At 42.5% G+C, this 12,508-nt stretch overlaps 1 protein-coding gene across 1 annotated transcript; it reads right to left on the bottom strand.

Moving 5' to 3' along the window:
- Positions 1-273: 273 nt before the first annotated feature.
- slc16a12a (solute carrier family 16 member 12a) lies at positions 274-12,081 on the bottom strand. Its single transcript, XM_048269828.1, has 7 exons — positions 11,835-12,081; positions 6,515-6,905; positions 5,253-5,356; positions 4,717-4,860; positions 3,055-4,381; positions 1,427-1,686; positions 274-1,198 (listed from the first exon to the last, which is right to left on the bottom strand). Exons 2-7 carry the CDS (start codon positions 6,610-6,612, stop codon positions 939-941), a joined length of 2,193 nt encoding a protein of 730 aa, XP_048125785.1. The 5' UTR covers positions 6,613-6,905; positions 11,835-12,081; the 3' UTR covers positions 274-938.
- Positions 12,082-12,508: the final 427 nt, after the last annotated feature.

Raw genomic sequence — 12,508 nt, 5'->3', positions numbered from 1 at the left:
GGTCTTAGATATCCTGACGAAGGTCTAAGACCGAAACGTATTCTAAATAAATAATTGCTTAAGGAATGGTCAGTGTGCGGGATTCTTTCTGAGCTCCTGATCTGTGACCTTTGGTCATATCCAACGCACCTGTCTGACAAAAAGAGGTGTGCAAAAAGCCTTCCTACAATACAAATAATATGTAAATTCAAAATAAATGGATGATTATATAGAAACTATAGGTATCAATTAGGACAATGTAGGACAAAAAAAAACATCAGGCGCAGTCATACATCCAGCTGTGATCTGCATAGGGTAATGTATCTTTTAATTTCACATCACAACTCAATCAAATTACACAAGTGATTCACTATCCAGGTATCCAGATTTATTTTCAGTAAACTGGACATGACTGCTTGCTTCACTATTAACGATGCCTTTCAACAAAGTCAGATACCAATGACCTCCATAGGGACTATTGCCTTTCTCCTGCTTTAACTATTGATTATTTGTTAGAAAAAAAAGTGAAATAAACACATGAACCTGAGGTATAAAATAAATAAAAAAATAACTAATTCTACTGTTCTGAGTATCTACTCAAAGTAGATGCCGTGTCTATTACCGATATGCATAATATTCATATAGAAACGGTTTCTGGCTGATGTTGTATATACTATAAGTCTCTGGTCTTTGGTACTGTAATTATACAAAACTTCACTATCCAACTGGGTTTTGTATGTTTCTCAGAAGCACAGGGCAGAAAGTGTCCAGGCAGGGATGACCCCCAGCTCGTCAAGTTTGTTTCATGGAAGTCACATGCTGTAACATGCAATGCTTTAAAATCATTTTTCAGCATTTTTCAGAAAAAGTCTGCATTTAGACCTAGAGCACATTGGCTCTAGTCTAGAGACATCATGTTTTGCATTTCACTGCATTTCACAAAAGGTGATTATACAGTATTACTGAAGCATCTCTGCTGTACAATATGAAGAAAGAAGAGCATGGTGTGCCTTCAGAGGATGTTGGGATCTGGGATCTTGGTGTAAAGCTGGCTTCATGAGATCAGGTTGGCTGGATCCATCTCCGCTGGAACCAGAGTGACCCCTGCAGCAGTGCCGGAGCAGACACATAAAACCCAGAACCACAGAGCTGCACATTATGGAGAACCCGCTCAGCAGGAACGTGGTCATGTAAGAACCCGTTCGGTCCACTAACCAACCTGTGTAGAGGCAGGAGAAGAGTGAATTAATAAAAAGCAAGAGAGAGAAAAGAGAGAGAGAGAGCAAATACGTTTATTTGACTTTTACTGCGACTAATTTTGTGTGGTTTAGAACATTTTTCAAAATGTTCAGAAAGACATGCAAGGTAGTTGTTACAGACAGAACATGCTGATGTAGAATAGACGTGCACATGGGTTTTGAGGTGACGCATTGCTCGAGACGCTAACCTCCGATTGGTGGACTGATGAGGTACGGAATGGCATGTAGGAAGTAGACCACGCCCAAAGCGGATGACAGGTAGGAGGACCCCACGATGTCCGACGTCACCACGGGGATGAGGGCCACGTAGGCGCCGTCGAAGTAGCCGTAGAGCAGCGCGAAGGGCACCAGCAGGGGGAAGCTCTGCAGCAGCGGCACCAGGAAGCAGCTGAAGCCCTCCAGCCCCACCGCCAACATGTAGCTCACCATCCGGTATGGCCGCAGACAACTGCACAGAGTGCACACAGGCTTACATGAATTCAATTCAATTGTATTTATTTATTATTAGTAGTAGTGGCAGTATTAGCATTATTGTGTGCGTACACCATAGACTGTATATATAGTTCTATATATAGTCTATGGCGCACACACAGACACACCCACACACGCACACACACAGTAAATTGTGCTGATGTAAGGGTCCATAGTTTGATGGTGTGGGTGTGAGGTGAGGGGGGGTGGTATTGATGTTATTGATACTGTTATTGTAGTGTTTGGTGATCACAACACTGAATAATAGAAATAAACACAGTTTATCATCAGTTAATATGGTCTTTGCTCCATATGCTCCTGGAGAGAATAACAGATGAACCCTGTTTCAATAGATAATGCAATGCCAGCTACTTCAGTCCACACCATACTACAATGACCATTGACGTATCACATCAGTTTTGGCACCAAAACTAAGAAGAGCCAATCACCTGAGCTTCAGCAACTAACCCTCCACTGAATGGCCACACTTGTGCCCCTCTATGAGTAGTGCCCTATCAGCAGCTGGAACGTCAGGGCCAACACAAAGGTGCCACAAATGGCAGCAAAAATAGCTCATGCTAACTGACTATAGCAGGGGTTGGTGGCCCACTAGTGGTCCATGGAGGTATTGCTAAGGTGTGTTCCCTGACCATACATTAACCGAGTGGTTAGTGGTGTTCGTTGATTATTAAAAACAAATATATCGGCACAATGTATGATTTCCAGCCGTGTTATTTGCTATTGTGGAACTATTTTTTCAGATACCTCACAACCGTGTATAAAGTTCCGCTCAATATTTGAGCCTAAAGCATAGACAGTAAAAGAAGGTCTCGTGGAAAGACTACAACCAAATGTCAATAGCCCCCGTTTCCGTTTCTGGTGGCGCAGTAATATCAACGTGCAATGAGTCTTCCAATAGAAATCAATGGGATTTTACAAAATGCCAAATAAAACACGACACAAACTGTATTTCGCTATGCTACTTGTTTTGGAACATCAACGAACACCACTAACCACTCGGTGAGTTGCACAGTTTTGAAAAAGAATGTTAAGGGTTGTTTTAAGGACATGTTTGTGCATGCTTACAGGCAGCCACTCTGAAGTAGTCAAAGGCGATTCAAAATGAGTCAGAAAAGTCAAAACAGGACCCATCGTCATAATTTCGGTGTCCACCACTCAGTTCATCCAAAACAAACCAGAAAAGGGACTCAAAGTGCTAAATACCGGAATTATCCTTTAAATAATGTTGTTTCACTGTGGAAATCACTATTGTCTATTCAGTTGATGGTGCTCTAGTGCCTCATTCTCTGGCCTGAATCCAAAGAAATCTCACTCACTCACTCACCTCCAGTCAGTGATCCACCCAAAGGTGATGTTTCCCATGATGCTGATGACACCCATCACAGAGATCAACAGCGCCGCCTGCTGGTGGCTCACCCCGACACTGAGGGCATAAGGAACCAGGTAAACGAAGGGCACGCTGCAGCCGTATGCCAGGAACAGGAAAGACATTGACAGCAACAGGAAGTCTGTCATCAGCAGGAAGCCGTACTCCTCTGTGGGGGGTAAGCAGAAGCGGCACCCCGCTACAACTCGACACCAGCTGCTCCATCCAGTTGTGACAGGAGCGCCCGGAGAGGACCAGTTCTTCTCCCGCAGTTTGGCCTCCACTAGCTTAGCGCAGTGTAACTCTAAATCACATAGCTTAGCATCGGCAGGCTTTAGTGCTGTTAGTGTTGAGTCCAGTGGGGTTGGGTCCACTGGTTTTGAAAGTTTGACCTCTGTACCTGGTGGATATTGGGTCAGTGGCTCTGTATTTGCATGTCTGGTGTTTTCTTCTTCAACTTGATTTGTTTCAGAATGCTTTGGGGAAAGGCATACATTGTCCCATTTTTCATTTTTCATCACATGTATGCTCTCTGCTTGTACACTCTCTGTGTTTGGTGGATCTTGAGTTTCTAGCTTTGTGACTGTTGGTTGGGTATTTGCTTCTGCAGTGTTTTCTTGATTTGTTTCCAATTGCATTGGTGAAGAGCACATATTGTCCGATTTTTCCTTTATCACATGCATGCTTTCTGTCTGTTCAACGTCTGTGTTTGGTGGATTTTGGGTCACTGGCTTTGTGTCTGAAAGTTGTTCATTTACACATGCAGTTTTTTCTTGATTAGTTTCCAAATGCTTTGGCAAAAAGCACATGATGTCAGACTTTTCCATTGTCAGGTGGGTGCCCTCTGCTGATCTCCAATCAGGTCGTTTTGTATAACCTGGCACGTCACCTGCTTGTTTAAACTCCTTCAAAATCTCACCCACGGGTTTTCCATCCGCAAGCTTTAAGTCCGGCAGCTTGACGTGTGTAAGCTTAGCATCGCCTTGTTTAGCGTCAGGTAAGCTCACCACGCACCCCTTCTCCAGCTCATCTGCCCCCAGTTCCTGCTCCTCCACCGGCTTCAGGAGGGCAGCACAGACGCACAGGTGAGAGACCAGGCCGCCCAGAATGAGCAGCGCTCCCCTCCACGAGTAGTGCTCAATCAGCAGCTGGACAACGGGGGCCAGCACAAAAGTGCCGATGCCGCTACCGGACATGGCAAGCCCATACGCCAGAGCTTTCCTCTTACTGAAGTACATGCCCACCATGGCCACGGCTGGGGTGTAGCTCAGAGCAAATCCCATGCCTTTAAAAGAACAGAAACTTAGCCTCAGATCGATAAATACATATGAAACAGTATCACATCGCTATGCAGACATGCAGTTTGTATATGTATATTTATGCATTTTGTAGTGCATTGTAGAACTCAATGTTTAGATATGAACCCAAAAAAGTGTATTGTATTGTAAAAATCTACATTTAATCATGGATCCAAAAACATGTTATGACAGTAACGGTAAGAATCATTACCTGTGTCAGACAGAATATCTATACACTACAGACTGGCATGGCGGCATACACAACAACCCCCATCATGAAAAAAAATCTCATGTTTTTCACATGGTTTTCATGCTTACAAACCTGTGACAATGCCCAGACTGAGATAGAGGAACTCTAGACTGGTGGCGAAGGAGCTTAGCACCAGGCCCGTAAAGGACAGCATCCCCCCCAACATCACTGCTGCTCGGTGAGACAGACGGTTCCCAATGAAACTACCCAACGGAGCTGCAACAGTCAGAACAACAACAGAAAACAATCATAATTTAGAGAGGAAGAAAGATGACAATAAGTGCCTTTCAGGACTCAAGCACCACTGGTGTGTGATCTTCACTACTGACACTAAACTCTACTCGTGTAACAACCCTGGCAAAAAGAGGAATTAATAACCGATATTGAGCCACACTTACCCATGGGCGGATTATGAACTTTCGGGCCCCTGGGCCCAGATGTATTAAGGGCGCAGCACTAATTGTTGTATATGTGGGAGGGAGGGTTTGGGGGTCCTCCCCCAGAATTTTTTTAATTTGTTTGATGTGATTTCCTGTATTTTGGTGCATTTTGGGGATGGCTAATACTAAATTCGGTAGGCCCGTGCAGTAATCCATCCCTGCACTTACCACAGAGCATGGTCATGCTGTCAACGATGGAGTGGATCCAAGCAGTTCCTGAGTAGTCTCGAGAGAACTGTAGCTGGAACTCCACAAAGAAAATGGAGATGCACCTGAAACCACATGTAAACATAAGGGACACACTCAAGAAATGTTACATTTACATTTTAAATGTATTCATTTAGTTCTACTCTATTCTATTCTATCCCACGTCATGCTATTCAAGTCTACAGTATTCCATCTGTATCTGAAATTTCAACATAAAGTTAAAACCCTATATGCTGTGTTTAAACTGGCTTGGTCACACAACAATAACTTAAAATGTGTCTTGCCACGCTATGTTAAGTTAGGAATTTATTACGTAACAGAGGACTTTTAGGTCAATCAATTTTACACGTAGGTTTATAACGTGACCAAAATGCATGTGAAGAAAGGAATTTTAATTCCCTTTCTCTAATGCCTCTAATGTATGAAGTCCATGCCAGAGTGAGAATGTCAATAGTCCAAGCACAACAAGTCACTACAAATACCTGAAGTCATGATTAAAAGTAGAAACTCTTGATGTTGTGAGGAAAAAAAAAATATTTAACCAGTTTGTTAAAAGGGTCTCTGAGCCTGAGTGCACTTCCTACCAAAAAGGATCAGAGTAATGGGCAAATTGGGCAGATTGTTATGGAAGGACATACTTTAGAGTATCTGTATTTGGTCAACAGACAGTACATTGCATTATTTGTCATTTAGCTGTTATCCAGAGGGACACACAGTGAACAAAAATCAAAGGACAAGGTCCCTGGAGCAACTCAAGGTCAAAGGTAGGGCAAGCCATTTCTAACATGTAACAGTTTATGTAACATTCAGCAAATATCTCCTCATGATTCACTAGCTCTCTGTTCTTTAAGTATATTGTAGAACATTCAGTCTCCTCCCACAGCCCTGGCTCTTAATGGGAAAGGAAGTGGGGGCAGCCTGTCCTTCAAACAGAACACAGTGTTGAGTTTCTCGGGTAGCACTGAAAGAAGGCGTGAGCGCACATTTGTCTAATGTACCCGTCTGAGTAGTAAGTTGTCCGAAAAAACGCCCCCCTAAACTCGTCTCACGAGGAGCGAACTCGTAGAAGTCAAAGGACCCCCAGTTCACGGCGAGCTCTTACGACTAGGAAGTTACGTCATTTCACATGTTACAAGTTGTCACAAGCCGTCAGCATGTACAAATGGAACGCACAATCTGCCCCTTTATGGAGGGAGCTGTTAGGCTATGTGTTCACTGCCCACCTTGTTACAGCCCGAGTACAGATGGTGGTGAGGAAACAGCTGGCGACGATCATCCAGCCCCACCCCCCGTCAGGGGCGGCAGCAGTGGGGCGCTTCATGGTCTTCTCTCTGTCCTCTTGGCTAAAATCTCTTCAGCAATCCAGGAAGTGGTCACACCACCTTCTTTTACCCCCCCCCACACCACTATTTGCTGGCCCAGACCACGTTCTACTGCCCCACACCACCTTCTAATACCCCCCAGACCACCTTCTCCTGCCCCACACTACATGGAAGCATGCTGATACTACAATCCCAGGTCTTCCGGGGACCATTTGTCATTCACTCCCCATGCACTGACAGTGAAGGACTTTGGTGAGGACTCTGATGGTGAGGACTCTGATGAGGAAGACCCCTGAAAAAGACAAAATGGATCATTTGATTAGTAGCATTGGGGTGCCGCTTGAATTTTTGGGCCCACTGAAAGAATATAATACCCCCTGTCATAATGTTGGTGGCAATATGCTTTGCCTTGTTAGTGCAGGGCCCTTGGAATCATCCCATCTTCCTCCGGGGCCCCTGTGAAGTGTTAGTTTGAGGGACAACTGCAGTGTTTTAAACAAAACAACGTGGACTCCAGCTTCCTGTGTGCACGGTCACTCTGATTAGCTCGGGCAGGCCACCATCCCACTGCATGAGCATTCTACGTGATTACCGGTATGTTCTTTTTCAAGAGAGGTCCTTGAATGGTCCTTAGTTTTGAATTGAATGAATGAATGAGATGAATAAATGTATGTAAAATGTTAACTTAAACGGAAGTTTCTCCAGATATGTTCTTTTTGTAATAGTGTCAAGAAAAGAAATAAAGAAATTAGCAAAGTCTGGTCTTGTAAATTGACTTAAGTGGAGTGATGACTTTACACTTAAAGTGTATAATTCTGGAGTAATTTGAACACCGGGTCTTTTTCACCAAGACAACGAGTCAAATACCCCCTCAAGAGCTACATTACGTTGATCGAAACTCCTAGTAAACTTGCTAAGTTCTTGATGCTTCATTTTATGTAGGTACCCATTTCATACTACTGCAGAAGTGTGTTGCTATTTTGAGCATTATTAGTGGTTAAAAAATGGTGGTTTGGATAAGTTTGGCTCAATGCCATTAGCATTTGCACTGTTAGCCTTGTGGCTGCTTTGGGGTGTTCAACTCTTTGTCATGGTGAATAAGACCCTGAATTACACTTTAAATATGCATAGCCAGTCAGAGATCCACAAATGTGCTGCTGTCTCTTCAAAAGAGAACTCTTTGCTTAGCAGGCTTACCAGCCTGCATCTTACAGTTTTTTCTGAATGCTTAAACACAACTGTGATTCTTATAGCACAGTTTCTAAAACTAATACTTATAGCAAAACCACTCACTGAGTTCGCAAAACTAAAAGCACAAACACTGCTTTGCACTCAGTTTGCAATTTTGTAACACACACTTTGCACAACTGTAGGCACAATTCACTACACAGCACTCTTTTTGCAGAACTGTAAACACAACTCATGCTTTACACTCAATTTCCAAATGATCAACACACTCCTAGCAAATATATACACATGTATGGCTATTATTTTCACTATTTTGCCAACTCTCTGGCACACTTTCTCATGTGAAAACGGTTTTAGATAATTAGTTCACTTTGCAATCAGCCTAAGCACTAAGCCACAGGTAATGTACAATGGGTACAATAGAGTGAGCAGGAAGAGTGAGAAAGGTAAGAATTAGAGGAGGCTGAAGAATAGGACATGGAGGTGAAGAAGTAGGAGGAAGAGGATGCGGAGGTGAAGAAGTGAGAGGGAGAGAATGACAAGGACAAGGAGGTGAAGTTAGAGGAAGAGGACAAGGAGGAGCAAGAGGAGGATGGGGAGGGGGAAGAGGAAGGGTAAGAAGAGAAAGAAATAGCCCTTTTACAGGCAAAAAAAATCAGTCTACATGTGGGGATATTGTCATGTCAGGCCTGGATACGGCATTCCAGAAGATATTTTCCCCAGTGCCTTGGACTAGAGAACATTGCATGTGATTTAGATGAAATTTTGTGGCCGGACCCAGAGAGTTTGATGTGTCTAAATAAACACTAATACTTGATGTTTGGATCCCTGTATGTTTACAGAACTATGACAAAAGTATTACCTCAAACTAACATAGCCTTGTGCACAGAGAAAGCAAAAGCCAGGTGTGTTTTTTTCTTTCTACCATTAGTGTGTAGTTGGCACATTGTGTGCTTATTATTGTGATGGCTTGTGTTTACTGTTTGATATGAAAACACCATTTTTACGAAGGTGTGAAGAGTTAAGCAAGGTGTGTTTGCTTTTGCAAGAGAACTACAATGTTTTGCTAATTGGGTGAGAGGTTTTGCCATTTGTGTGAGTTTTGCAAAAAAAGCCATAGTTACAAAAAATGTGCTGAAGCAATCAGAAAAAAACTGTAATTAGCATCTTAATTGCTACAATGATACTGATGACAGTGTGAGCCAAAACAAAGGCCGACTCCAGCCGGGAGACCATTAGATGACGATCCAGGGGAAGAAAAGGCTTGTTGTTTGCAGGGACCCTTGCACAGATCAGCAATGTGCCGCCCTGACAAAGAGGGGGATTCTCCCCCACCCCCCTCTCCACCACAGTGCACTCGTGGGGAGCGGCGTGCACAACAACTCTGATTATCTGCTTAAACGTGACCGTGCAATGTTTGTGTCCTCTCCTGGTGATGGTCCTGCCTCTGGACACCACGACACCATAGCACGCCACACGCATGTGACCGGCCCTCTGGCCACTCGCATTCACACTGGCACGTTCACTCCACCCTTGTGCCACCGTGATGCCAGCTGACCACTGTTGATGGTGGTGGTGGTGGTGGTGGGGGGGGACATCTTGTCTGTCCATACGATAAGAATGGAGGTCTCAAAGAGTTACATGTTAACACGCAGGGGAGTGTTGGCTCCAGTCACTGTGCCTGTGGCCTAGTTCAAAGTCTGAGTTCAACTAAATAGTAATAGGATGGCAGATTGTGCACTGCAAAAAACAGTTGTTAGGCACAGGGAAAAAAATAAATAGGGTGGTCTACTTAGTTTCTTAATGATAAGGCAAAGGCTGACAGACATTTTTTTTACCACTCATCCATAAACTTATGTTGTTCTTTTTTGTCCATTTTGTTTTTACTAGGAAGGGGCATCACCCCAACTGAAATTTCAAGTGAATGTTGTGTGGTCCATGCCTAACTGCTCCATGCTGAAGTCAGAAGCACCTACTAACTGAGGGAGAGGAAATAAACTACTGCATCCCATCCCCCACTTTACATAGCCTAATTCTACTTCCTAATGGGGGTGAAGTAGTTTAGAGAATTACAATGTCTCCTGCTTTCACATTAGATGCACTAAATAGTATTAGTGTTAGTATTTGTTTTATTATTGCTATTCTCCTTTATTTTCATTAGGCTATTGATTGAATTGGCATTATTGTTTATCATTGCTATTCTCCTTAATGTAGTCTTAACAACATGTTAAACTGTTCACTGTTAAATTGAACTATTGTATTGTTATTATTTGTATGTCGCTTTGGACAAAAGTGTCTGCCAAATCCCATAACCATAACCATAACCAAATAAGAATAAAACAAATGTATTATGAATACATAATTCCAGATGCTGACAACAAACAAATCCTACACTGCACATGCACATTTGTTGAAAGAGGCTTAGGCCCATAGCCAGCTATGTCTATTTTCATTTCATTTTCTTCTTGTCATTTTTTAAGAGCTAAAATTAAGATTTTAAACTACATATTCAGCATAACAAAAACAACAGCAGTTGAAAATGTCTGTGTCAAGTGCATTGTTAATTCAGTTTAAATGTAATATACTCTTTGGATCCCGTGAGGGAAATTGTGTTACCAGTATCATTGTCTGCTGTGTGTGTGTGTATGTGCCCGTGAGACGGTATACGGATATAGACGGTTTGCATGCAGCAGTGCAGAGCCTAGACGTGGTGTTATTATCTCATTGAATGGGGAAAAATTTGCATGGAATAGCTCAGTTGGTTCTCTTGTGGTAAGATGGATGGTTGGCTGACCCACAGCAGCGCAAACTGATTCGATCGACGTTAATGTAGGCTATGCAACTGCAGTCCTAAAAGCAAACATTAGCTGAGCAAGCGTAGACAGTAAATGTTGAGTAGGCCTATTCTTAAGAAGCAAACTGAAAAAACGAAACGCAAAATTGATATGCGGCCTATATCTCATTAGGCCTACAAATCAACCAAGGGGCCGGTAGAAGCTATCTTTCGGACCAGATTTGCAGTTTGACACATACTATCTTAACACTAATGTAACACTTCCCCAGAAAACAAGCTGCACAGAGCATGCATTCAAACCGTTTAAAACAAAAATAGATTAATTTCTGGATACAACGCGCGCGCACACACACACGCACACACACTGAAGGGATGGTTATAGTGGAGTAGTCTTTTTGCTCACCCAGAGTAAACTTCAAGTTTAAAATTACTCTTGGCACATAGGGCTACATGATGTTTGATGTGTTTTTCAGGCCTATAGTGTATGTAATCCACTACCAAACGACCCCTTTCAAGGCACTGGACCTCAGTACTTTTCGAACCCTGGCTACAGCACTGAAGAGGTTTAGCCAATGCGTTCTTATTCTTATCAAAAAGTCCAAATGTATCATTATCGTGTTTGTGGGAAATGGAAAATGTTGCGAACAGTATATTGACCTGACACAAATCATGTTTGTAAATGTCCTTATGCTTTAAGGAGGAAAACGTCAAATAAACTAAATACGGAGCGAGTCAATAACATTATCATCACACGTGCACAGACGTACCCCCTATATATCTATGCGTACACCAGTCCGTAGCCTACCTACGCCTCTTAAAATATTATATTGTAAGTAGGCTAGGTAGTCCTGATAGCAAAGATACACGACAAATTATAGCTTATTGAGCAAACGGTTCTCGAAATTGAGATAAGGGACGCATCATTGCCAATGATGGCTTCGCATAGGGTAGCCCATTTCAACAATGATATTGTAGTCATCTGCGGACTACTGTTTTTCACTGTAAAATATATATATATATAAATATATATATATATATATTGAATTGATGTGTAAGACCACAGGTAACATGGAAAGCAGCTTACTTTGAAATCACACATCCAAGTAGTATATTTTAGAGTAGCCACATGAGGACGAAGTCATTGAATATATCCCACTAGACAAAAAGAAACGGTAAAAAGTACAATGACAAAACAAAGGCTTGCTGCTTGCTGGAGGATGACAACGCTTTAATACTTACTTCAAGTGCTTGAAGAGCCATCCATGGTTCGATTTGTTCAAAAATCCGGAGACTTCATAACTGCTAACTACAACTGCCGCTCTGTAGTACGCAAGTGTCTTTCAAGAAAGTTAAAGCGGAAGTGATGCTTTAGTTGTATTCACTTGTGGCAATGGAAAATCCTTAAACGCCCTTATCCCATGGTCTCTTCACTGCCCAAACTAGCCTACAGCAACACTTGGTAACCGTCTGCGTGAATCTAGCAAACAACTTCATCTGCAATCCATCTCCCACTCGCTCTGATTCTATTGTTGCTTAAATTGAAAAAAAAAAAAAAAAGTGTCAAATTGTTGATGGACACAAAGTTTGCTCAGTCTCAAATGCCACATGCTGCAACATAGGAAAATGACAATACAACCCAATGCAAGATATCATTGGAAATAGTCAATCGCTCACAGAAGTGTCAAATATCAGGCTATTTAAAAACAAAGATGCTGAGAAATACAGATCAAATACTTACATATGAGCAGGCACATTTTTACAGGTATGTCAAGTGTGAAATTGTTTACAGCCTTGGTGTGTTTGCTATGTTTGGTAAAAGGAAGAGCATGACTGGCATGTGTGTCTTTCACTTGTCGGAACCACTTTAAGGACTATGACCTTCTAAACCCAGTCCAAAAGTGCCACTGTGAATT

The sequence above is a fragment of the Alosa alosa genome, chromosome 18 (genome assembly GCF_017589495.1).
Source record: "Alosa alosa isolate M-15738 ecotype Scorff River chromosome 18, AALO_Geno_1.1, whole genome shotgun sequence".
NCBI lineage: Eukaryota > Metazoa > Chordata > Actinopteri > Clupeiformes > Clupeidae > Alosa > Alosa alosa.
Note: the sequence above shows the minus strand (reverse complement) of the source record. Positions and strands in the feature narration are given on the sequence as shown.